The sequence below is a fragment of the Scylla paramamosain genome, chromosome 18, assembly GCF_035594125.1.
Source record: "Scylla paramamosain isolate STU-SP2022 chromosome 18, ASM3559412v1, whole genome shotgun sequence".
In the NCBI taxonomy this organism is placed as follows: Eukaryota; Metazoa; Arthropoda; class Malacostraca; order Decapoda; family Portunidae; genus Scylla; species Scylla paramamosain.
This window is the reverse complement of record NC_087168.1, coordinates 23654650-23679649: the sequence shown is the minus strand read 5'-3', so window position 1 is coordinate 23679649 and position 25000 is coordinate 23654650. Positions and strand designations below refer to the sequence as shown.

General features: G+C 45.4%; 1 protein-coding gene across 1 annotated transcript in view; it reads left to right on the top strand.

The window, feature by feature from the left end:
- LOC135109329 (rho-related GTP-binding protein RhoU-like) overlaps nt 1-23860 on the top strand; it is a 51203-nt gene extending 27343 nt beyond the window's left edge. Inside the window, exons 3-4 of the mRNA XM_064020689.1 lie at nt 18845-19033; nt 21093-23860. Of these exons, the coding sequence (XP_063876759.1) occupies nt 18845-19033; nt 21093-21473 (570 nt within the window). The 3' untranslated portion in view covers nt 21474-23860. The remainder of the gene's footprint in view (nt 1-18844; nt 19034-21092) is intronic.
- Nucleotides 23861-25000: the final 1140 nt, after the last annotated feature.

Sequence of the window (25000 nt, the reverse complement as noted above, 5' to 3'; positions counted from 1 at the left end):
TTCAGTATATTCTCCTCCTCCTCCCCCTCCTCCTCCTCCTCCTCCTCCTCCTCCTCCTCCTCCTCCTCCTCCTCCTCTTCCTGCTAGGTGATGGTGATGGCGGTGATGATGACAGGTGTAGCTGCGGTGAAAGTAGTGATAGTGACGGATAATGAAGGCAGGCAGGTAGAGGAGCGGTGGCTGTGGTGATGGTGATGACAATGGTGGTGATAATGGCTGGCCCGGGGCACGAGTAGCTGTGTCCTTCCTGCCCACCCATGATGAGAGAGAGAGAGAGAGAGAGAGAGAGAGAGAGAGAGAGAGAGAGAGGGGGGGGCATGCTCTATCTCTTCCTAATGCTTCCCCAAAAATGCTCTTTCATATTCAACTTATTCCATTGATTCCTTCGTGTTACTTCTCCATATCCCTCAATATATGCTCATTTATGATATATAGCTCATAAACGCTCCCTCCCTTCCCTTATGTCCCCCTCAAAAAATGCTCCACACTCCCCAAAAATGCTCTTTCATACTCAGCAGACTCCTTTAATGCCCTCTTGTAACTGTTCCATGCCCTCATAACTACTCTATTTCTTGGCCAATGCTCCACGCCTCAAAAAAATGCTCTTTCATATGTTCCTATTCCCTCCTGTGCCTCATGACTGCTCTATCTCTTGTTCAATGCTCATGTACCCTTCTATACTCCGTCTATTGCTTTTATGTTCCATACCCTAAAAAAAATGCACTTTCGCATCCTCCTATGCTCTCTTAATGCCCGACAACTGCTCCCTGTGTCCTACAAATGCCCTCTCATACACTAAATATACATGGCATTAGAAAAAAGTGAGAGAGGAAAGAAGAGGAGAAGAACAGACGAATAAAAGGTGGAAGGGAGGAAAATGGAAGTGTAAGGAGGAGGAGGAGAAATTAAGAAACGTAACGTAGAAGAGAAATGGAAGAAAAATAAGAATGTGGCCATGGGAAGAAGTGGAAAGAAGAGGAAATAAGGAAATTGGAATGTAAGAAGACGGAGAAGGAGGAGTAGGAGGAGGAGGAGGAGGAGTGGAAAGAAGTGGAAGAATGTGGACGGATAGAAGGTCAGCGGAGGGAGTGGAGAGAGAGAGAGAGAGAGAGAGAGAGAGAGAGAGAGAGAGAGAGAGAGAGAGAGAGAGAGAGAGAGAGAGAATTGTGAGCCGGAGGGAGGAATAATCACGGGCTTTTGAACTTGGCCGAGAGATGAGACCTCCTCCTCCTCCTCCTTGCCACCACATATCCACCTTACCTCCACATCTCCACCGTACCTCCACTTCGGCTTCATCTCCACTTCCTGGATCTAGAGAGAGAGAGAGAGAGAGAGAGAGAGAGAGAGAGAGAGAGAGAGAGAGAGAGAGAGAGAGAGAGAGAGAGTAGAACTGCACTGACCAAAGAGTGCTGTCTATGGGGGAGGTATGGGGGGAGGTGGGGTTACCAGAGGGGGAAGGGGGGCAAGGGGGGATGTCGTGACCTTGCAGCTGTGTTGGGAAGTGGCCAAGGACACCCATTAGCCTCCCACGTACACACACACACACACACACACACACACACACACGTTAACTTTCAGACAAGACAATATTTATGACTTTCATATAATCTAATCTTCCTCATATATGTATTACGCGCACACACACACACACACACACACACACACACACACACACACACACACCATTCAAGTTTTGGGTTTATACGAGTATTCATGCATATCTCATTTGTATATGTGTGTGTAGGAGTGTAAACTTGCCTACACACACACACACACACACACACACACACACACACACACACAGATCACCTCCTCCCATCTAAGCACCACATGACACAGCTTCAAATAAACGAATAAAGCATCGAAATATTGTGAAATTGATTCGTCCTCTGTGTGTGTGTGTGTGTGTGTGTGTGTGTGTGTGTGTGTGTGTCCCTGACGTGGTCTTTCAGAAAAATGTGAAAGCGGCGGCACAGGAAAGAGTCTGGCAGGGAGTGATTTGTTAAGGATAATATTCTTAGTCAGGGCTGTGAGGCGGGGCGTGCAGGGAGGCGGCCAGTCAGCCAGCCAGGGAGTCACCGCCGCAAAGTGGACCATATTCTGAATCACTTCTGCGCTGCACCTTCCCTACATTCCAAAGCCTCTAATTGAAGTTAAAACCGGCTTATTAGGGTGTTTTTACGTTTCTAACAAGATATCTACATTACTAACTGATTACTTACACGAGAAACACTCGTGAGAACCCGCCTGATCATCTCTGTAGCCTTGCAGAATAGTCGTGGTGGGAGCAATGCTTTTCAGAACAGGGGACAAAGCAAGGCCGGTGGTGTTAGTGTGTGTGATATTCAGATACGACTCGCGCCTCGTGGATTTTGAGATGTGGCACTTTGTTTAATCTAAAGTGCATGGTGAGGTATTGATGAAGAGGATCAGAAAAGGTACAGGAATTGATGTACAGGGAGGCTTCATGAGAGGGAGGGAGGGAGGGAAGGTGGTGGGCTGCGTAGATCAGGTGCTTCCTACAAGACAGGTTTATGAGAAGTTATTTAAGTAGTATTGCCGCATCTTTCTGCTTACGTGAGGCCTTCCCAACCCACGTCCTGCCAACCTTGTACTGTTGGGTGTGCCTGCGTGCGTGCTGCCTCATTCTTTACCTTCTTCATCGCGTCAGACACCCAGCCAGCCAACACGACGCTATGATGCACGTCTGCCTGCTATAATATACACCCACACGCTCACCTAACCCGCTGTCCGTGTCTTGCATCGCCTTTCTTTCTCATAAGGTTTGTTTTTGAAGGCCACGGAGTTGATCAGTTGGGTTCTTATGGATGATTTTTGCTATTGATGTGTAGAAATGGTGTTAAGCTATTGATCAGGAAAACTCTTGAAAATCTTAAGAACTTTCACAATAGAAGAATCCTTGTTAAACTGTTACTAGGATCAGGAAAACATTCTTGAAAACCTCCAGTAACTTCCAGTAATGTAAAATCCTAATTAAACCATCACTAGAATAAAAAAAAAAAACACTTCAAACCCTCCAGTACTAGAGAAGAATCCTTGTTTAACTGTCACTAGAATTAGATCACTCTTGTAAACCATGATAACTTGCACTAGTCCTTTTTAAACTACTACTATAGAACCAAGAAAAAAAAAATAGATAAATAATTCCAACACCCCAATAACATCCACTGCAAACTGTTAAGAATCCTTGTTAAACTGTCACTAGAATTAGATCACTCCTGAAAACCATGATAACTTGCACTAGAGTCCTTGTAAACTACCACTATAGAACCAGGAAAAAAATGAACACCCCAACGACATCCAGGAATCGAGGCGAGGCAAGACAGGAACGTCTGAGAACACACTACCCAGAAATGCCTCGATATCACGTATTGTACCGAGCAGCGCGCAAGGTTTCCAGTAATCGTGTGAAAACCCAAAGGAAGTTCCCAGTCATTTTATACTGAGAGGTACAAGGGAACCAGAGAACCTTACTTGACGTAGACGAACCTTTACTATCATCACCATCATTATCATCCACCTCTCCCTACCTGGGCCGGAAGGTGAGGCGGGGGAGGAAGGGGTAGAAGGAGAAGGTCGCCCTCGAGGTCAAAGGCTTGAGGTCACACTTGTATACTAGGTCAGGCAGCTATGTGTCATGACCCCAATGCTGCCTCCACCTACTTCCATCTATCCCCTCCTCCTCTTCTTCCACCAAATTCTTCTTCCCATTCTCCTCCTCCTCCTCCTCCTCCTCCTCCTCCTCCTCCTCCTCCTCCTCCAGCTCCTCCTCCTCCTCCTCGTTCCCTATTACCTATTGTTCGCCTCCGTCTTCTGTCTCTCTCTCTCTCTCTCTCTCTCGTGTGTGTGTGTGTGTGTGTGTGTGTGTAGGTGTCATCGAGTTTGCGTAACATTATGTTGCGCCACACACACACACACACACACACACACACACACACACACACACACACACACACACACACACACACACACACACACACACACACACACACACACACACACACACACACACACACACACACACACACACACACACACACATACAGACGATTATCATGCACAGTTTAGTTGAGTTATACTGTAATAAAAAATGAAAAACAAGGAAATAAAAAAAAAACTGAGGGAGAGAGAAAACGAACAGGAAGAGGAAGAAGAAAAAGAAGCAAGAGAAACCGTGATGGTATTAAAGTAAATATGATAAGTAGGAGGAAGAGGAAGAAAAAGAAAAAAACAGGTGATGAAAGAAGCAGAGAGAGAGAGAGAGAGAGAGAGAGAGAGAGAGAGAGAGAGAGAGAGAGAGAGAGAGAGAGTAGATATATCGAGAGAAATAACACCAGAAACAAGGAGGCAATAAGAGAGAGAGAGAGAGAGAGAGAGAGAGAGAGAGAGAGAGAGAGAGAGAGAGAGAGAGAGAGAGAGAGATATCAAACGTAGTCAATAAAGAGAAAATAACACCAGAAACATGAAGCCAATAAGACAGAGAGAGAGAGAGAGAGAGAGAGAGAGAGAGAGAGAGAGAGAGAGAGAGAGAGAGAGGCAGGCTTAAACCAGTCTTTCAGTGGCTTTGGTGACCTTGGAGCGACGTGCGTGGCAAAGGTAATGACAACCAAATGCCCAGGTGAGGGTAGGGGGAGCTCGGGCACTGTGGGGGGGAGGGGCACGAGAGCAGGGGGTTAAGAGAGGGGCATAGGCAGGGGAGGGGGCGCGGCTAGTGGACACTCGTGGGGGGGGACTTGGGGGAGTAAAAGTGGGTAATGGGGGATGGGGAGGAAGAATTATAAGGGGGGAGTGCCGTCACGATTCTGATTTTTGTCTCTCTCTCTCTCTCTCTCTCTCTCTCTCTCTCTCTCTCTCTCTCTCTCTCTCTCTCTCTCTCTCATTTTTTTTTTTTTTTTGTTTATTGTAAATGTTATTGTAGTTTGGGGTGAAAGGTCTTGCGTTGTTGTTGGTGGTGGTAGTGGTGGTGATGGTGGTGGTGGAGGTGGTGGTGGTGGTGGTGGTAGTGGCAGTAATAGTGGTGACAGTGATAATAAATGTGATATTTAGAATGGCGATTAGATGAAGATACCAACAGCGATGATGGAAGAGAAGGAAGGTAAGAAGAAGAAGAAGGAGAAGAAAAAAACAAAACACAACATAAGCAAACAGCAGCAGACGTGTTGGCCCTTACGAGGCTGTTGGTGATAAGCTACACTGATGTAAAGGAAGATTTGTGGGGAGAAAAGCAAAGGTGAAGGAGAAGGGTGTAGTGATGGTAAGGATGGAGGAGGAGAAGGAGGAGGAAGAGAAGGAAGGTAATGATTGATAGAATAGGAGAAGGGTGAGGTGGTGATGGTGGTGGAGGAGGACTAGGAGGAGGAGGAGGAGGAAGAGCTAGTAATGATTGATAATAATAGAAGGAAAAGGAGGATGTGGTGGTGATGGTGGTGGTATAGAGCCAGTATATATAAATGAAGGAGGAAGGAGGAGAAGAAGATGAGGAGGATGAGAAGGAGGAGGAGCAGGATGGAGATAATGATTGATAGAAGAAGGAGGATGCGATGGTAGTGATGGTGGTGGTAGAGGACGTGCAGGAAGAAACGGAGGTGAAGGAAAGAGAAGGAGGAGGAGGAGAAGGAGGAGGAGGAGGAGGAGTACGAGTAAGTAGCAGTCCTCCGTCTGGTGTCTGGTGTGTGGGCAGCCTCCACCTGCTCCAGGTGGCTTGGCTCACCTGCCGCACCCTCTATGCCTCCTTCCATCCTCCTCCTCCTTCTCCTCCTCCTCCTCCTCCTCCTCCTCCTCCTCCTCCTCCTCCTCCTCCTCCTCCTCCCTTATATTTTTCATCTTGTCGTCGTCATCGTTGCCCGGGTCGTTATCTAGCCCTCCTCCTCCTCCTCCTCCTCCTCCTCCTCCTCCTCCTCCTCCTCCTCCTCCTCCTTCTTCTCGTCAGCCCAGCAAGAATAATTTTGTTAACCTATGTAATTCTCCTCCTCTTCTCCTTCCTCCTCCTCCTCCTCCTCCTCCTCCTCCTCCTCCTCCTCCTCCTCCTCCTCCTCCTCCTCCTCTTCCTCCTCCTCCAATTCTTTCCAGTCATGTATTCTTCACAATTTAGATATGAGAGAGAGAGAGAGAGAGAGAGAGAGAGAGAGAGAGAGAGAGAGAGAGAGAGAGAGAGATTGGCTACGTTCCATTGTTTAGGTGAAAAGTTACTTGTGTGTGTTTGTTTATGTCATACTCCCCCTTGCCTCTCTCTCTCTCTCTCTCTCTCTCTCTCTCTCTCTCTCTCTCTCTCTCTCTCTCTCTCTGATTTTTTTTTACATTTTTTTCTTTCAAATATCACACTTTTTATATTTTTTTCATACTTGTCTTCCCCATCTATCTATCTATCTTCTCTTTTCACATTCCTCCCTCCTTTGCATTATCATACTCTTTTTCCTATCATAATTTCCCCAATTCCTCTCTCCCTATCTATCTGTCTATCTATCTATCTATCTATCTATCTATCTATCTATCTATCTATCTATCTAACCTTCCATCAATTCTCCATTACATACATTCCTCCTTTTCATCACCACACTCCCTTTCATATCGTTATTTCTCCACCTCTTCTCTTTCCCTGTCTCTCCCTCTCTCTCTCCACCACTCCCTCTCCAGTCCCCAAGCCATTCCCTCCCCACGCACGTTCCACAAGCCAGCACCTTCCACGCTGCGTTATCACCACCACCACCAGGACCACCACGCCTCCCATTCATCCCTACACCCTTCACACGCTCCTTTATTTGGCGTGTGGCGGAGACGTGGGCGCTGGGACGGCATGCCTGGGGTGCCGCGGGGTGATAGGGCTGTTAGCGTGGCACGGATTGTGAATAGAGTGAGAGGGAGATGAATGTAAAGAGAAAGAGAAAGAGAGAGTCGTAAAGTATAGGTAACCATTTCTTAACTTCTGACCTTTCTTCAATTATTGCCAATTGTTGAGCTGGGAACCGTGGTGGGAGCTTTGGGGTATTTCTGTGGTCTTCCTATATTGGTATGTGTCTGTCTGTGTCTTTATTTTCCATTGTGTTGCCTAGAAAGTTTCCCTGGATGGAGAGTTTTCATATATGTGTTCGTGAGAGTAGGTTATGAGGTATGGTTCGTAAAAATCTTGACTTCAGTGCTGTTTTATCCATTCAGTCCTTTTCTTTTACTGTATTTCTTTATTTTTCTTTTGAGTTCCTTAGAAGGTTTCCCTGGTCGGCGTGTTTTCCTGTATGTGTTCGTGAGAGTAAGTTATGAGGTATGGTTCGTAAAATTTTGACTTCAGTGCTGTTTTATTCATTCAGGAATTCATTTCTTTCCCTTCACATTCTATTGTGTTGCGTAGAAAGTCTCCCTGTCTTCCCTGGCTTCAAAACTTTCATATACATTCGTGAAAGCAAATGTCGAGGTTCGGTGCTTATAATACTGACGTGAGTGTTGTCTTATTTGTCTGGCACTAGAAACTCGGTGTTTAAATATATTTTCTTATTTGTTTAACGTTAAAATTCCGTCTCTATCATCTTTCCCCAGTTTTCTCTCTTCCATTCCTTGTATTTTTTTTTCAACTTTAGTAATTTTTATTTCTCTATCTCTCTTACATTTCTTATATTTCCTTAACTTCGTCACTTTTATTTAGCCATCTCTCCTCAATTCCTTATGTTTGCCTAATTTCGCCTCATTTCTTAATCGGTCTCTCCTCCATTCTTCACATTTCCTTAACTTCACCACTTTCCTCTAGCTGTCTTGTATCAGAAACCGGCATCTTTCAAAAGTCCCTTGTTTGCTTAGTATTAGCATTCCATCTTTATCACCTCTCGTATCTCTTACTCTCCCGTTTACTCCTTATACACGTCAGACCGGCGCTTACCGGGTTTAGCATTAAACGCTCACCCTTTACGTCCCCTCGTATTTATCTAGTACAGCAAAACCACCTTCAACTCCTCGTCTTCCTCTCTCGACGGTAGTAAGAGCCCTCGGTTATTTGTACAGCTCCTCCGACACCTCTTTTTCCGCTCTCACTCCCGTCTAACTCTCTAAAACCGCCCTGTTCGCGGCCCTCTGGAGTACCCCACTCGTGCGCCGGGTGCCTACACTCCCAGCATTGTTAAAAAAGGGTGGGGCAAAGACGGTGCGTGTTTCATCTGCAACAGTCGTGCTCCCCCTTCTCTCTTTGACTTCACAATGTTGGTACTGTCACTATCTCTCTTCATCTCCGTCCGTTCGCTGCAATAGTAGGTAGTATTACTCTCTCTCTCTCTCTCTCTCTCTCTCTCTCTCTCTCTCTCTCTCTCTCTCTCTCTCTGATCTATTTTATCGCTTATTAGGATTGTTTTAAGCTTTTTTTTTTATTTTTTTTCGTTATCTCATAAGCATTTCTATCTTCCTCCTCCTTCTTGCACCTATTCCCTTATCCACACACACACACACACACACACACACACACACACACACACACACACACACACACACACACACACACACAAAGCCCTATATTCTTAAACATCTCCCCGCCGTCTTATCTCAACAGCTTCTAATAGGCTGTAGTGGAAGTTACTGGAGACTTTTCTAGAGTGTTTTCATGACTAGCGATAGATAATGAAAGTTCCTTAAGCGTCTAAGAATGATCCTGCAAGTTCTCTCTCTCTCTCTCTCTCTCTCTCTCTCTCTCTCTCTCTCTCTCTCTCTCTCTCTCTCTCTCTCTCTCTCTCTCTCTCTCTCTCTCTCTCTCTCTCTCTCTCTCTGTTCACTAACTTTCCCGGGCCACTTGGCTATTCTGAATTCGCCCCAATGACTCCGCCGTTCTTCGCATACCACTACGTAGCCTAAGGTGAAACTCCAGCAGCTGTAGACACACAGACACCAGCAGTACTAGAGCCTGGAGCGCACGACAGGCTGGTTTCCTTTGTTTCCTTTGTTTCCACTCCTGCGAGCCGCGTAGAAGAATTGTTCCTGTTGTTTTTAGCCTTGGAAGATTCTCAGTTCCTGGATTATTTGAGCGGTGTAATGGTCTTGTGGATTTTGCGTCTGTATCGTCTCCCACTTGCTGCTTAGGTTCGGGTCGTGTTCTCAAAAGGTTGGGGTGTTCTCTCGATTGCTTTTAAGAGATCTAGTGGACGTTTCTGGAAGTTTTCAAGGTTGGGGTCCTTTCTCGGCTGCTTCTAAGAGATCTAGTGGACGTTTCTGGAAGTTTTCGAGGTTGGGGTGTTCTCTCGATTGCTTCTAAGAGATCTAGTGGACGTTTCTGGAAGTTTTCGAGGTTGGGGTCTTTTCTCGGCTGGTTCTAAGAGATCTAGTAAACGTTTCTGAGAAGTTTCAAGGTAGTTTTCGTTATTTCAGTCATATTTTTATGAGGATTCTAAACTTTTAATAGGTTGTAGTGGAGGTTCCTGGAGTTCTCAAGGGTGTTCTCATGATCCTAGTGATAGATTAACAAGGACTAAACCTTTACCGAGCTTTCAGAGGTGTTTTCATGATTCTAGTGAGAGATCAATAAAAATTCTGCTTAATCAGTAGCGAAAACATCACGAGAACCTGGCCAACCATCTCCGTGACCTTTGAAAATCGTTCTTATGGAGAATAAAGCATTTAGGAATACCTACCTTAGTTGTCTGGAGTCTTCTTGTCGTATAGAAAGCATTAGCATTTGTAGAATCCACTGCTTCCTATTACTAACTCTTCCTCGGGTGTGCTGAGATGAAAGAGAGGAGATTGGTTTAATAATATGGCCCTTAATCGCTTCCCCTTCCCGCTGGAGAATTGTTGTGGCGAGGACAATACAATCAGTGATGGACGAAGAAGCAAATAGGCTGTAATAACCTGAGGACGCGAAGAACAAAGAACAGGGGGAAGACTCAGATGCGTGGCCATTTTTTTACTTACTGTTCCTTGTTTTTGTACGCTGATGCAAAAAAAAGTTACAATTACGTTTAGCAGCTGTTGTGTTGAAGTTTTTCCCTCTTGTAGTAGCTTTGGATATTTGTGTTGAATGTCGTAATGTGTTCCTCCGGCTAATAATGTAGAAATCTTGTTACTCTGCCAGCAGAATCATAAAAAAACACCATAAAAACCCCGTGGAACTTCAAGTAGAGCCTTTTGAACGTAGAGGAGGTGCGGCGCAGAAGTGTTTCAGAATACTACCCTAACTCCCACTCACTCCTGTGCTCCACGTTACTCTGTGCGGCTTAGCGAGGCAGCCTAGCAGGGTCACTGTTAAGATTTTCTCCAGGGAACACCCCAGCCAGCCCTTGAATACTTTCCTTTCCTTGAAGACTGAAGGTTTTTTTGCGAATGAAACAGGAGCGAAGAGGAGGCGAGGCGAGACGAAAGGGAGGGGCTGGGCATAACGGGGCACGGGGCAGTGAAATCCGGGAAGGAGTGGGCATGGGTGCGGTAAGGAGGGGTTGGGATGGGTTAGGTGCGGTTAGGAGGGGTTGCGAATGGTTGGAATTGAGGTTAGGGAGAAGGTGTGGGTATTGGAGGAGATGGAAGGGATTGGGATGGGTTAGGAGGGATTGGGAGGGGAAGGAGTGGGTATGAGAGGGACTGGGAGGAGTTGGGAGGGGTGCGGGCGGTCATGTGTTGGGTGGGGCGTGTTGGGTGTGTTGGGGTGAAGGGGTGAGGTGCCAAAGAGAGGATCAAACTCTTCAGCTGATTAGTATGTCAGATTAGAGCTTCCCTTCCCCTTCCCTCTCTCCCTCTCCCTCTCCCTGTCTCCCTAACTCTCTACTTCCCTTCCCTTCCTCCCTTCCTCTGCCTCCTTCCTGTCTTTTCTCTCCCTTCATTCCATGTTTCTTTTCTTTCCTGTGTTATGTTGTCTATCCATCTCTCTCTCTCTCTCTCTCTCTCTCTCTCTCTCTCTCTCTCTCTCTCTCTCTCTCTCTCTCTCTCTCTCTCTCTCTCTCTCGAGCGTGTCATCATTCCTATCGCTCACTCTCTCTTCCTGACACACACACACACACACACACACACACACACACACACACACACACACACACACACACACACACACACGTTAATAGCAACGTACTGACATATTTTAAAGTCAGCATCGGAACTGTTGACACCTTTACTCTCTCTCTCTCTCTCTCTCTCTCTCTCTCTCTCTCTCTCTCTCTCTCTCTCTCTCTCTCTCTCTCTCTCTCTCTCCACGGGCAGTTTTTATTCAAATTTTCTTTTCTTCCGGCTTCAATTTTAAGTCTCTCTCCTCACCCTCCCTCTCACCCTCCCAACATCCCTCTTCCTTCCTCTCTCTCTCTCTCTCTCTCTCTCTCTCTCTCTCTCTCTCTCTCTCTCTCTCTCTCTCTCTCTCTCTCTCTCTCTCTCTCTCTCTCTCCCTTCCTCTCCCATCCATCCATCCTTCCCACACCCACTCGCTCCCTCCCTCTTCCTCACTCTCACACTCTCCCCCTTCAACCGCCTCTGTCTCCCCGGAACATTAGTATTTCCTTACAAAAAAAAGAAAAAAAAGAGAGGTGGCGGTGTCTCCTCTCTCTCTCTCTCTCTTCCCTCCTCCTCCTCCTCCTCCTCCTCCTCCATTCACATATTTCCACTGTCACCTCACACAACCACAGATGATACCTCAGGCTTGGGAAGGGGAAGAGGGCATGAAGGGGAAAGGAAGAGAGAGGGGAGAACTGGGCACGGAAGGAAAGGGGAAGCTGAGAAGGAAAGGGGAGTGATGAAGTGTAGAGGGAGAGAAAGAGGAAGGGAGTGACAAGTGGTAATATGTTTAAAGACCAGGTGGAAGAGAAGGGAAGGGAAGAGAGGGTGGTGGTGAAAGAAGAGGAGGAAGGAGAGAGAAAAATGGTTAAATGGGAAGAAGTAAGAGGAGGGGAGAGAGGAGGAGAGGGGGAAATCTTACAGTAGCTGCCAAGTTTGAAGATTGAGTGGGGAATGGTAGGCGTGGGGAGGTGGGGAGTGTTGGAGGAAAGAGGGCAGGGAGGGAGGTGATGGGTGCAAATTGAGATGAATGGGAAGAGAGATTAAGGCCTGAAGCGTATGAAATTATGAAGAGAGAGAGAGAGAGAGAGAGAGAGAGAGAGAGAGAGAGAGAGAGAGAGAGAGAGAGAGAGAGAGAGTTAATCAGTTAGTTAGTTAACCACTCATGACTAGACAATCAAAGCAACTTGCACATCCAACCAGTCCGTTACTCACTCGTTCATTCGCTTCGTCACACAGTCAGTTAGTCAGTCAGTCAGCAAATTATTCAACCTTTGTTAAGTCATTCAGTCAATCATTCCGGAAGTCAGTCATGTACTCTCTTGCCCTCTTTACTCATTCACTCACACAGCGAAACAATAAAACAAACCTATTCACCACATCCCTATCTAACACTCACAAGAACACTCGTACCCGTATAAACTCTCGTCCCTTCGTCTCCATGACCCTTCCATCATATACTCTGAAATACTTCTCCACCGTACCTCCACTACTTTCAAGAGGCTGTAGTTGAAGTTACACGGGTTTAACTTTAATGATGTTTATACGATTCTAGTGACAGATTAACGAGATTTCTACGTCATTAACATGAGAGACAGTCTTGAGAACCCGGCTAATCATCTCTGTGGCGTTTGAAAATAGTCGTGGTGAGAGAGCAAAGCGTTTCAGAATACGGGCCTAACCTTGACGCTGTCCACTCTTGTCCCTCCCACGGCGACGCACACCAGAGTTCATAAGACAAGACATATGTGACTATACTATCATATACCAAATTCTATCAGGGTTTTAGTACACAGGAAAGTCTCATCTGATCAGTCTACTCCTCAGCACCGGATACATGGGAAACTTAAGCTGGGAAATCGAGTGCGAGATGCGAGAAATAGAGAGATACTTTGCAAGCACTATTTTAAGAGTCCCGGGTGCCTTTCACTGCTAACTAAACAAGGGAGCTTCTTCAGAGGGTTTGATTTGTGTATGTTTTGACGTTCCCGCAATGACTGACTGACTGACTGACTCCCTCCCTCTCTCTCTCCCTCCCTTCCTCCCTCCCTTGGTGTGTGTGTGTGTGTGTTACTTTGCTTCGCTTCCCAGATGTGAGAGTTAGGGTATGTTGTGCTGAATCGTGTACGTGAGATTGGCTTGTTTTCCCTTCCCTTGCCTTGCTGATGTAGTGCTATTTTCCTGGTTGTGGTGGTGGTGGTGGTGGTAGTGGTGGTAGTAGTGGTGGTGGTGGTATTAATAGAAGAAGATATGTAGCTCTCTTAGTGTTGTGATAGTATATAATTTAGTAGTGGTGGTGCGGGTAGTAGTAGTAGTAGTAGTAGTAGTAGTAGTAGTAGTAAGAGGAGAAGGAGGAGGAGGAGGAGGAGAAAATCCGTCTTTAATCAATAACTAAGATTCCCTTGACTTTTTTCTATTTTTTCTCTCTATTTTTAGAAGAAGAAAGGTGAATGTTAGAAACCTGAACCCCCCACCCCCGTTTCCCCCCCTCTCTCTCTCTCTCTCTTTCTCTCTGCCGTGGTTTCGTCAATGTGGGGTCAACTTCTCCTCGGGGGCACTTCCGGTAATTATCTCTCTCCCCCTCGGGCCTCGCCGCCGACCCAGCCCGAGAGGTGGCGGCAGCGGCGGCGGCGGCGGTGATGGTGGTGGCGGTGACGATGGTGGAGGTAGTGGTGGTGGTGGTGGCGACGGCGACTGGCGGGGCGGAAACTCCTTTGCTCCGGGCCTGTTAGGAGGACGTGAGACCCTCCCCACCTCCCCACCCTCTCTCCTATCCCTCCCATCTCTCCTCTCTCCTCCTTCTCCCCTCCTCTCTCACCTCCCGCCTCCCATCTCCCTCTCACCTCTCCCCTCTCTCCTTCCTCCTCCTCCTCCCACCTCTCTCTAGTCGTGGCCGCCATCATTCCGCCATACATGTTACCCCCCCGGGAGGTTCATGCCGTCACACACACACACACACACACACAAACACACACACAAGGTTAGCAGCTGAAGTAAGAGTCCTGCAGTTAAATAAAAATAAAACGATGGAAAAAGCATGAAAAAAATATACGTAAGGAAACCATTATGCAGTATGAAGGGCAAACAACCGTGAAAATAATGAATAATGAATGACGGTTAGCCATGAAAACATAAAAGCAGGGAGGGAAATCTTAAAAAGACAAGGGAACAGTGAGTAATGAAGAGCGATTAGTAGTGAAAACAGTGAGGGAACATAAGATATACCAAGGAATGCTGAAGATTTACACTCTCCACTACACTACGCTACACACAGCTGCGGACCGACAGACAGACAGACACACAGACACTTAAACAGACAGAAGCCCAAATAGAGCGGGTGCCACGGGAACGAAATGAGGGAGGAGGAGGAGGAACAATAATAACACACAAAGATATGCCAGCGATAGGGAAGAATAGTGGTTGAGATGGTGGTAGTAGTAGTAGTAGTAGTTGTTGTTGTTGTTACTGTAGTAGTAGTAGCAGCAGTAGTAGTAGTAGTAGTAGTAGTAGTAGTAGTAGTAGTATTTGTTGTTGCTGTAGTAGTAGTAGTAGTAGTAGTAGTAGTAGTAGTACGAGTACTGGATTATGCGAGTAGTAGTAGTAGTAGCAGTAGTAGTAGTAGTAGTAGTAGTAGTAGTATCATCATCATCATCAGCAGCAGCAGTAACAGCAGTATTAGTCATGGTTCCACAGGTTCATGCACCGCTGCTTCATTGTTGGGCCGTGTCAGGGAGCACCGTCATTGGTTCTTGCCTCGTGACGTCACCGCTGCGGCTTTTTATCATTGGTCGTTGCCTGCTGACGTCACTGGTTCACTGCTATCCTTGTGGTCGTGCAGTAACTCCAGGAAGTGATGTTTACACTCCACGACCACTTACTGCCACTGCTTTGTGCTTACCTAGACAAAGGTGACCAAATTGTGGCGGTAGTGGTGTAGTAGTAGTAGTAGTAGTAGTAGTAGTAGTAGTAGTAGTAGTAGTTGTTGTTGTTGTTGTTGTTGTTGTTGTTGTTGTTGTTGTTGTTGTTGTTGTTGTACATAGGAAGCTGCAAGAAGCCATTAGGCCTACACATGGCCGTCACAGTAGTAGTCATGGTCGGCAATACTGTCAACACTTGATTCACGCCATGAACTGATACAACCACGATAAACATGAAATCCAAAACGCAATAGGAGTAAGCACGCAATACACGCCACGAGGCTCCCTTCCGTCAGGCCTCGTCACACCTTAGGCCACAAAAAGGCGACAGCAGAAGGGTAACAAGACACCCCGGGAACTGAATTAACCTTACGCTCTTTAGAACTCCACTACTTGACTATATGTATATTTTTTTTCCCTATCAATCCGTTTAGTAACCTCAGCCATCTTCTTTTTATGTGTATAAAAAAAAATATTAGCATAGTTACGACACAGTCTCCACGGAAGTATTGATACAAACATGTGTGGTGTAATCAGATTTGATTAGACTTCTCTGCCTGTAAGAACAAGATGGTGTAATGTCCAGCGTTTGTTACCCGAATATGAAGCATGTGTCTGCGGGTCGGTTGATAGCGGGGAGGCGGCGTCTGGGCAGCGTCGCCGAGGAGTTCCTGAGGCGAGGGAGGGCACGGCGAACTTATATAAGGCACGGCGACTAGGGCTGCTGGCGGCTTTGGAATCCTGCGCATTTCTCATTTACATAATACAAAGGCGAGTGGAAGTATAGTGGGGAAGCTGGAAAAGGCTGGCGACGCGGCTTGCTGCTCCACGGCGGCTTACGACACCATGCGTTCCTCATTTGTAAACAGAGGCATGATTATCGTCGTCATCAGACAGAGATAAACTGTAAAGAGAAGAGGTGCAATGGTCGTTGCTGTGACCACTGAAAAAGAAAAAAAAAAAGTAAAAGTTTAAAGCTTCATGACCAATAGTGAGCTGTACTTACTACCAAGCCAATTTGTGTGTGCTGGCGGCTACAATACTGCCGTGTCATGACTCCGGGAAACCAGTGATGAAGTAATAATGGAATCTGACAAGAGATACACTGAGGGTGACGCCGCCTGATGAAGTTCCAACCGTGAGCGACAAGACAGCGGTGTGGCGGGTCGCTGGCTGGCTGGCTGGCTGCTGCTGTACGGGTGAAAGCCACGGCCAGGCGGGGACTCGGGACGCTGCTGAGCAAGTGGACCACCACGTGTTGGCGCCACACCCGCCAACGCCGCCGCTCTGCCACCCTGTTGCTTGCCTGCCGCCTCGCTCCCCGCGCTTCGCACCGCCACCCATACAAACATAACAAACACAACGCATGCACCTTACTCTGAGTTTCTTCATCACCACAGAGCTCAGATGCAAAAAGGGAAAGAAAGAAATGTTTGTGACGTTTGCCAGCCTGTGACGGAGCGGCCCTTCCTTCCCATTGCCGACGTCACCAAGCGTTACGTTATGATACCTACACCAGGACGCCACAAGGACGCTTATGGCAAGTGGCTTTTGTCAGCAGCAGTGAGTGGGTTAGGGTGTAGAGCGGCGTGCTTCACCTGTGACTCAGTCTGCAGGAATCTGATAAAGAGCTTACCTGCAATTTGTGGGAGGTTGGCAACACTGGCGCCACACACACACACAAACACACACACACACACACACATTATTCACGTCTCTGCAGCTTATCCGGTCCCATGAAATACACAGGAATAACGTAACTGTTTAACTGTTTAACTGTTTGGATCATGAAGCGAAACAGTGCACGGATCGCTGGTTAACCCAAACCCACCACGTCCTCTTCCTGCTCCATTCCCGTGCCCTCTTCGTCTCATTCAAACTTTCATTCAGTCAGTTGCCCGCGACACACCTGCTCTGCTTCCAGGTGTTGCTTTCATCAGCTGCTCCCGCCACCTGTTCATCGCCCTGCGTGACTCACTCTACCTGTCACTCTGGGAGCTGAACGCACCAAGCTGTTTTGGACTAGGAAAACTCGCCCTCCCGATTGTGGCTTCAAACCCCGAGGCAATTTTTTTTTTTTATTTATTTGTCTATTTATTTATTTCCTGCGGTCGGTGAGTAGTAAATACTAACCCCATGCGTTTTACGTTTATATTTTGCTTCTACTTCGCTTTCTAGGAACTGTAATTCGCTTCCTTTTCCGCCAGACTGAAATTGGCGGGCCTGAAATTGTCTCTGCTTTACGTGCGTTGTGCTGAGGAGATGCGAGCCTTCTTTGGTCACAGGGCGATCAGCTGCTGGGTGGTAAACGGAGCTACCCGTGCGAGAGAGAGAGAGAGAGAGAGAGAGAGAGAGAGAGAGAGAGAGAGAGAGAGAGGTGGGGGGGAGTACCTTTCACCTATCCACTTGCAAGATAGCATAAAGCGACAGACAGTAAAGACAGGAGGGAAATCATTCTTTAACCTTCACAGCGAGAGAGCAGGGAGCAAGCGTTAGCAGCATGCATAGATCTTCGTGAAACTTCCCCTCTTACTCGCTCCTCCGAAGAAAAAGTAAACAGCTTGGGAGAGAATGTTACGATGAATCTTACGGAAACATGACTGGCAGGTGTAGAGAGATAGACAGACAGGTTCCGCAGAGCTGGACGAGCCCGTGTAGCCGAGGTGTTGGTGTGTCGGTGCAGTCCGGTGATCACTGACAGCTTCACGGACCCGGATTTTTGCGCTGTGGTAAAGGAGCGTGAAAAATTCATTCAAGATGGGATCAGTTAGCTGGAAATATGCTTTGTGTGTTGAGGCTCAGAATTATTTATAAGTTATGTGAGTGAGTTACAAGGACGAGTATTTAAATGAGTTTCCTTGTCTTACATTGTGACTTACAAGTGACTTTTAGACATGTTCCTCTTAAAACCACATTCTTATACACTTAAGCGTGTTATCTCTACCCTTAACAGATTATAATGGAAGTTAATAGAGCGTTCAGAAATGTTTTAATATATTGATAGTAAAAAAATATATAAAAATTGCATCATCACTAGGAAAACGCCTTTAAAAACCCGACTATTCATCTTTGCGGCCTTTGAAAACAGTCTCAGTGGAAACCCGAAGAGTTTAAGAATACGGCCTTTAGACGTGGCCAGGGAGGGATTGTATCTGTCTCGCGGCGTCCTCGTGGGTCAGTCCTGTCAGGGTGAGAGGCTCGTGCTCTGGATGCCAACGAAGCAGCTCGCGTTGTCACCCGCAGGGAAGAGCAGAAGCGAAAGTTGGATGTGTACAAATAAAGCCACAAGGGTAGCGAAGGAGAACACCTGTACATAGGAGACGATGATGATGTGTGGTGGTGATGGCAATAGTGATGATGGTGCTCCTTTTCTAGAGATTTTGTGAGTTTCGTAAGGCTCTCACTCCTTAATCCAGTCTTATTTATTAAACGAATATTGCAAAACTGCATTTCTTGTCAATTCATATTTTAAATCATAAGCTTCCATGATTCTAGCCTAGAGTTCTGTATCGTCTCTGTTTTCTCCTCCCAGCAAGAGCGTTTCTTAGCCTGGGCTTCGTTGGAGTTGCACTGGGGCGCTGAAATGAATGAGCCTTGGCCATACTCGTAAACTGGGTGGAGTCGAAGGCTATTCATCTCATATACTTCGCTTCTATAAATGTCTGTCTTCAGCATCTCATAATGTACCGCAGTGATGAGTTTCTTACTATATTTTACAGCTATTTTCATGGTTCCTGCTCCTCTGAACTTACAAACGGCATGTCTCCACGCCACGGACCCGCTGCTCTTATCTTTTACTTTGCATACATTACTAATGCAGAAGTTACCCAACCTTCGTTTTCTTCTCTACACTGTACAAACGCTTCTCACTAAAGGATACCAAAACCGGCCTTCCTGGAGATGAATCCCTGACGTCATGCTCTCTCACAATATCCATGACCAAAGTACTAAGTGTATTCTTTTCTCCACAGGATGACTTCGACTCGCTGCGCCCCCTGTGCTATCCCCAGACGGACGTGTTCCTGGTGTGCTTCAGCGTGGTATCGCCAACCTCCTTCCACAACGTACGGGAGAAGTGGCTGCCGGAGCTGCGTCAGCATAATTCTCGCCCACCCATCGTGTTGGTGGGGACTCAGAGCGACCTCAGGACGGATGTGAAGGTGAGCAAGGAACGAGATGGGATGGAAGTGTTTATGAATGGTCACACAATCAAGAATACGATTAAAAGTAATAAGCCTTACGTGGTGAGCTGTGAAGGGATGGTATTGAAGTTCGGAAAACATAACGAGAGAGAGAGAGAGAGAGAGAGAGAGAGAGAGAGAGAGAGAGAGAGAGAGAGAGAGAGAGAGAGAGAGAGAGCAGCCCCAGGAACATAACACTCATTCTTTCCTAAATCTAAACAAGACTTCCATTTTTTTGCGCCACCGGCCAAGTAAGGTTGCCAGTGCGAGTATCAGATGCCTGGGTCGCCGGAACTTACCAAAAACTGCATTAATATAGCAAAAAAAAAAAAAGAAAAAGAAAAAAAAACTCATAAAAATGAAAGACTAGGTGTGTGTGTGTGTGTGTGTGTGTACCCGGAGCCCTCCTCACGTGGCCTCTTTGTCATGCCGAGGTTGGATCACCGGACAAACATTAATCAGTGTGCGAGCGGCAGCACTGCGGCACCTGACAAAGTGTGTGTAGTTTGCAGCCTCACACACACACACACACACACACACACACACACACACACACATGCACTCAAATACTCTTCCTTTCTCGCTGCGGTAGCTCTTTCTGCTTACTCTGGGCTGAAATGGGTAAATAATGGAACCTCCTGTACCTGTGTCTGCCTTTCACTGCAATCACCGCCCCTTCCCCCGTCCCCCCACCTCCTTTTCGTTTCCTGCCTTCCTTTCTGATGCAACTGTAACTTAGCGTGTTACTGCATCGTCAAGGAGAAATGTTTCAATCAGTCTTCCTAACATGAGTTTTATCCCACTTTCGTAGTACTGAAGTTTAATAAAATTGTTCTACGTAGAGAGAGAGAGAGAGAGAGAGAGAGAGAGAGAGAGAGAGAGAGAGAGAGAGAGTAAACTGTAGGCTGTTTGAACAAGTGGAGTGGCTTTTGAAAGTCTTCTGAACAAGTTGGATAGGAAGGATACACAGATGATGATGATGATCATGATGAGGATGAGAGAGAGAGAGAGAGAGAGAGAGAGAGAGAGAGAGAGAGAGAGAGGAAAGGAAGGGAGGAAGGAAGGAAGGAATGAATAAGCGGAGGCCACAAGCGAGGGAGGAGGAACAAGGGATTGCGTCATGATAAGCGTGAGGCAAGGACCTTGTAAGTACCTGGAAAGGCATAGAAACTGTGACCTTCATCACGGCCAACCCTTCCCTCAGTGGGAGTTCCCTGATGGTAGATAGAAGTGAATAGAGGTGAATCTCAAGCATTAACAGATCTTTATGTCCTTACTTGTATTCTACTGTACCTGTTATGTTATAGATAAAGCTAAGTACTGTATAAGGAAAAAAATATCTACTACCTACTTAGAATTCAAGAGTTGGGTTACAATAGATGTTCCCAGTTCTTGCTTCCCTTTATGCAGTGTTGGTTTCCAGGCTGATAACACAAATCATATGCTAAGAATAGGCAGATTTATATTGGATGTCATGTGCCTTTTTTCCCTATCCACATCATCATCACCTTTTATGATTCCAGTGTTGAGCAAAGGTCTCTTCCAACTTTCTCCACTGTTCTCTGTCCTCTACCTCTCTCCTCCCTCTCTACTCCAGGCCATCTCAGCAAAATGTCTCATATTTCCATCTGGCACTTTACTGCACCTTCTTTCACCATACCTACACTTCCCACTCATGTAGTTTGTGCCTACAGGTCCTCCTAGAGTTATTATTTCACTGTGAGGTTTCAGTTGGTAATACAAGCAAGGCATTGTGTTATGTTGCTGAAGTCTTGTCATCCTGTGCTCCACCTGCCTGTCTTCTCTCAGTTTGTCTTTCACTTTGTGCTCTGTGAGGAATTTCATTATATATAACGTCCACTAATGTCTTGTGCTCTATGAAGAATTTCATTACAACATCCACTAATGTCTTGTGCTCTGTGAGGAATCTCTCTTCAGTGTGTATCTCTTAACATTCTATGCATCTATCTATAGCAGGCTTCATGTGAATTAGGTTTTCATCCACTATGCTGTCCACTAATATCCCTCATATTGACAGGTCCTCATAGAGCTGGCGCAGTACCGGGAGCAGCCAGTGTCTGAGGTGGCAGCACGGCGCTTGGCCCACCAGATAGGAGCTGTAGGATATGTCGAGTCCTCGGCTCTCACGCAGCGGAACCTGAAAGAAGTGTTTGACCAGGCTATTCTGGCAGCACTGGAGGCACGCAACCTTCCTATGCTGACACGTGGGGGTTCCTCAAAGCGTTCCTTCTCAAGACATAGGAAACTTGGCGGTGGGGGCAGCATGCGTGGTGGAGGTGCAAGAGATGCTGCAACGGAGCCCCTCAACAGCCACCACTCCCCCACCAACACCCTTGACTACACTGATGACACTCACACCAGGAAACGCGGCTGGAGGAAGCTGTGTTGTTTCTCCTGATCTCTGCTTCCCCTGCTGACTCTCCCCTTCCATTACCACCACCACCATCACTACCATCATCCTCCACCATCACCTCCACCACCACCACCGCCCCACACAAGCAGAGGCGGGCAGCAGATGAGGCAGCAGATGGGATTCAGTCCACAGTATATACCTCATCGCATTCATGGACGCTAGATTCCTCTTTGCCTAACTGATTCCAAACACTTCTTATCAATTCCTGTCATGTATTCCTAGAGATCTTGCTGTAGAGAGGCTTCAATGGCCTTTTATATTTTTTTTTCTCCTCACTTCTATAACTTATTGCAGCAGTTTAAGCTCTCTCTTATCCTTGCTCTACTTGCACACTCCCCTCCCTCTCTCCCTCCCCTCACACTGGGCATCCATTCAACTTCAAAATCAAAACGTCTAGCCAAGTCACTTTCACCCATCTCCACATGAAGTGAATCCTGCTTTTCAGATTTCTTGATCAATGATCATCTTTCCAACCTGCATGTTGAAGTTGAGAAAAGTAATCAGTGATACGAACGAAATATCTTTTTTGACGATACCACAGAAATAACACTACACACAATAGTACTACATGGACACACAAATTATTGTTTCACAAAATAGTTATAACATTTCTAAGTAAAAAAAAGTAATCAACTAAAGATAAAAAAAACAAGTTGTCAGGATAACCTACAAGAATATAATATAAGAAAAAAAATTTCACAATACGTTACAATAAGAAATAGTTAAAACCTTTTATTCCAAGAGACTCCTGAATCCAACCCTTTCCCTCCCTCCCTCCTTTCCTCACATCCTCAAGAGTGGAAGCTGATACACACCCTGAATCTTGTGATAGTGTTGTACATACATAGATGATAAGGCTAAGAGTGTACATGTAAGTGGCAGTTCTAGTACTACATACACATCTACAAAGGAATTAACACCAGACGTGAACTTATTACAGTGGTGGTGTGTTCCCGTGTGTAGAAACTGGATAACGTGCTGAGGTGTACATATATAATTACCTATGTCGCTCCCTAGAGGGCCTGCGTGTGTGCAATAATGAGAATCCCGAAAACATGAAAGAGAGATGTATGGAAGGTGTTATACGAGTGTTTTCTTCTTCTGCCTTCCCGTTGCTGTCGTGTGGCACCGGAACATGATGTGCTGCATGACTTAGATTGAGCTTATGGTGTTAAGAGATGCTCGGGACCAGATTTTATGGATGGAAATGAACCGTAGTAATCAGTGGTGTCTGCTTAGTGAGTAACGTCAGATATTTAACCCTAAAAATGCATACAATATTACTACAAAGCTAGGAAACCATATGTGCTAGAAAGCAAGGGAGGCACAGAGGACAGACAGGAACACTGGAATCTGTAGTGTGCACTCCAGAATTGTTTATGTGTCTATGAATGATTCAACATGTATTTTTGCTACAAGAATGCATTTCACTGTATCTGTGTGATTCTCAAGTATAATGTTAGCCTGTATCATGGTTTGACTCTAATAATGGAACTTTCTCTACTAAGCATCATTGTTAATTTGTTCTCCACTTGGCCTCTGGTCTGCTGAATGAAGCTTGGACATGCCAGGTTTCTTATACATAGATATTTTCTTTGTTACAGTCACAGTCAGAAGTAGAGTAATGTTCCACAATTATTCCCACTGTGCCTAATGTTTTCCCCTAGTCTTGAGTTCCCTGGTTTGATGACACTCCTTACAAAACCAGACAGGTAACATATTCTTAGTAGATCAGGGGACTTCAGACTTAAATAAGAAGTGGAAGGTAGTGTGGTATGTTACTAAATTTCTGACCATGACTATACTTATGCCTCCTGAAACTTTGTAATCAGCAGAGTAGTGAGACTACATGATTGGTATAAGAAGAATGCCTGGCTGTCAAACTTCCTAACATACATTTACATACAAACACTTTTTTGTATCTTGTGTTCTCACCCTGACAAAAATTTGCTGAGGTCTCATTAAAATTTCAGTAAGTCCTTCCTTCTCATATTATAGAAAATATCACTGTCTTCTTTATCAGAGGGTGTGTAGAGTAAGGCATGCAAGTGCTGATGTAGCAAGTGTCTGTACACCCAAAGGTAGTGTAGGAAGACTGAAACTTTGTAGGAAACAGAAAAGCAGAAGCAATGCAAAACTGAAATTTTGTGAAGAAAGATAGTATATGAAAACTGAAACATTGAAAAAAAGGCAACACAAATCAGAAACATTGGTCGAAGAAGAAACATAACATAGGAAACAGACACTCGATCCAGATTCACCTTCAATAAGTCACCACTTGAGATTCCACTCAGCTGGTGGACCTCAACTGTGATGCCACTCGCCCCTTGTGTCCACATCCACCACAACTTGTCAATAAAGAAATCTATTAACTGTTGTCTCCCTCCCCTCATCCCGCTTCTTATGTATGCAGATGTATTCCCTGTGTTTAAGAGGTGTTAGAATAGGGTTGGAACATGATACAAGTTTCCGTGTGGCCGATCATCTGTGTGAAGTCCTGAAAGGTTGCTTCTCTGACTCCGCTATTGCAAAGGAATTGAAAATGAAAAGAACAAAATGTCAAAGAGTGTGTGGTAATGTTATGGCACACTCACAAACAAGAGCTCATTAACATCTTAAAGCAGAACAAGTTCAACATTCTTGTGAATTAATCCACAGATATATCAGTCTCTCAGAATTTATGCATCATGGTAAGAGTGGTTGAAGGAAATGCTGCTGTCACCAAATTTTGAGATTTAGTGCCATTATTTAGTAGTGATCCTAGTAAAGCTAATGAAGGTGCTACAGCTGCCAGGTTGTTTTCAGAGATAATGAAAACATTTACTGAAAATGGTATACCTATTTCTAATATCACTGGCTTTGGTTCTGATGGATGCAGCATTATGATGGGGCCTAATAACTCTGTGAGTAGCAGGTTAAAGGAACTTTGCCCAGGAATCTTTATTATGAAATGTGTGTGCCATTCTGCGCATATATGTGCCTCTGAAGCATGCAAACAATTACCTGATGCTATTGAACAACTAGCTCATGATGTCCCCAACACATTCAAGAACTCTTCAAAACGATTGGCACAATTTGTAGAATTTCAAGAGTTTGCTGGGGCTCAAAAGCTTAGGATTTTATTGCCATCTATATATATATATATATATATATATATATATATATATATATATATATATATATATATATATATATATATATATATATATATATATATATATATATATATATATATATATATATATATTCTCTCTCTCTCTCTCTCTCTCTCTCTCTCTCTCTCTCTCTCTCTCTCTCTCTCTCTCTCTCTCTCTCTCTCTCTCTCTCTCTATATATATATATATATATATATATATATATATATATATATACTCTCTCTCTCTCTCTCTCTCTCTCTCTCTCTCTCTCTCTCTCTCTCTCTCTCTCTCTCTCTCTCTCTCTCTCTCTCTCTCTATATATATATATATATATATATATATATATATATATATATATATATATATATATATATA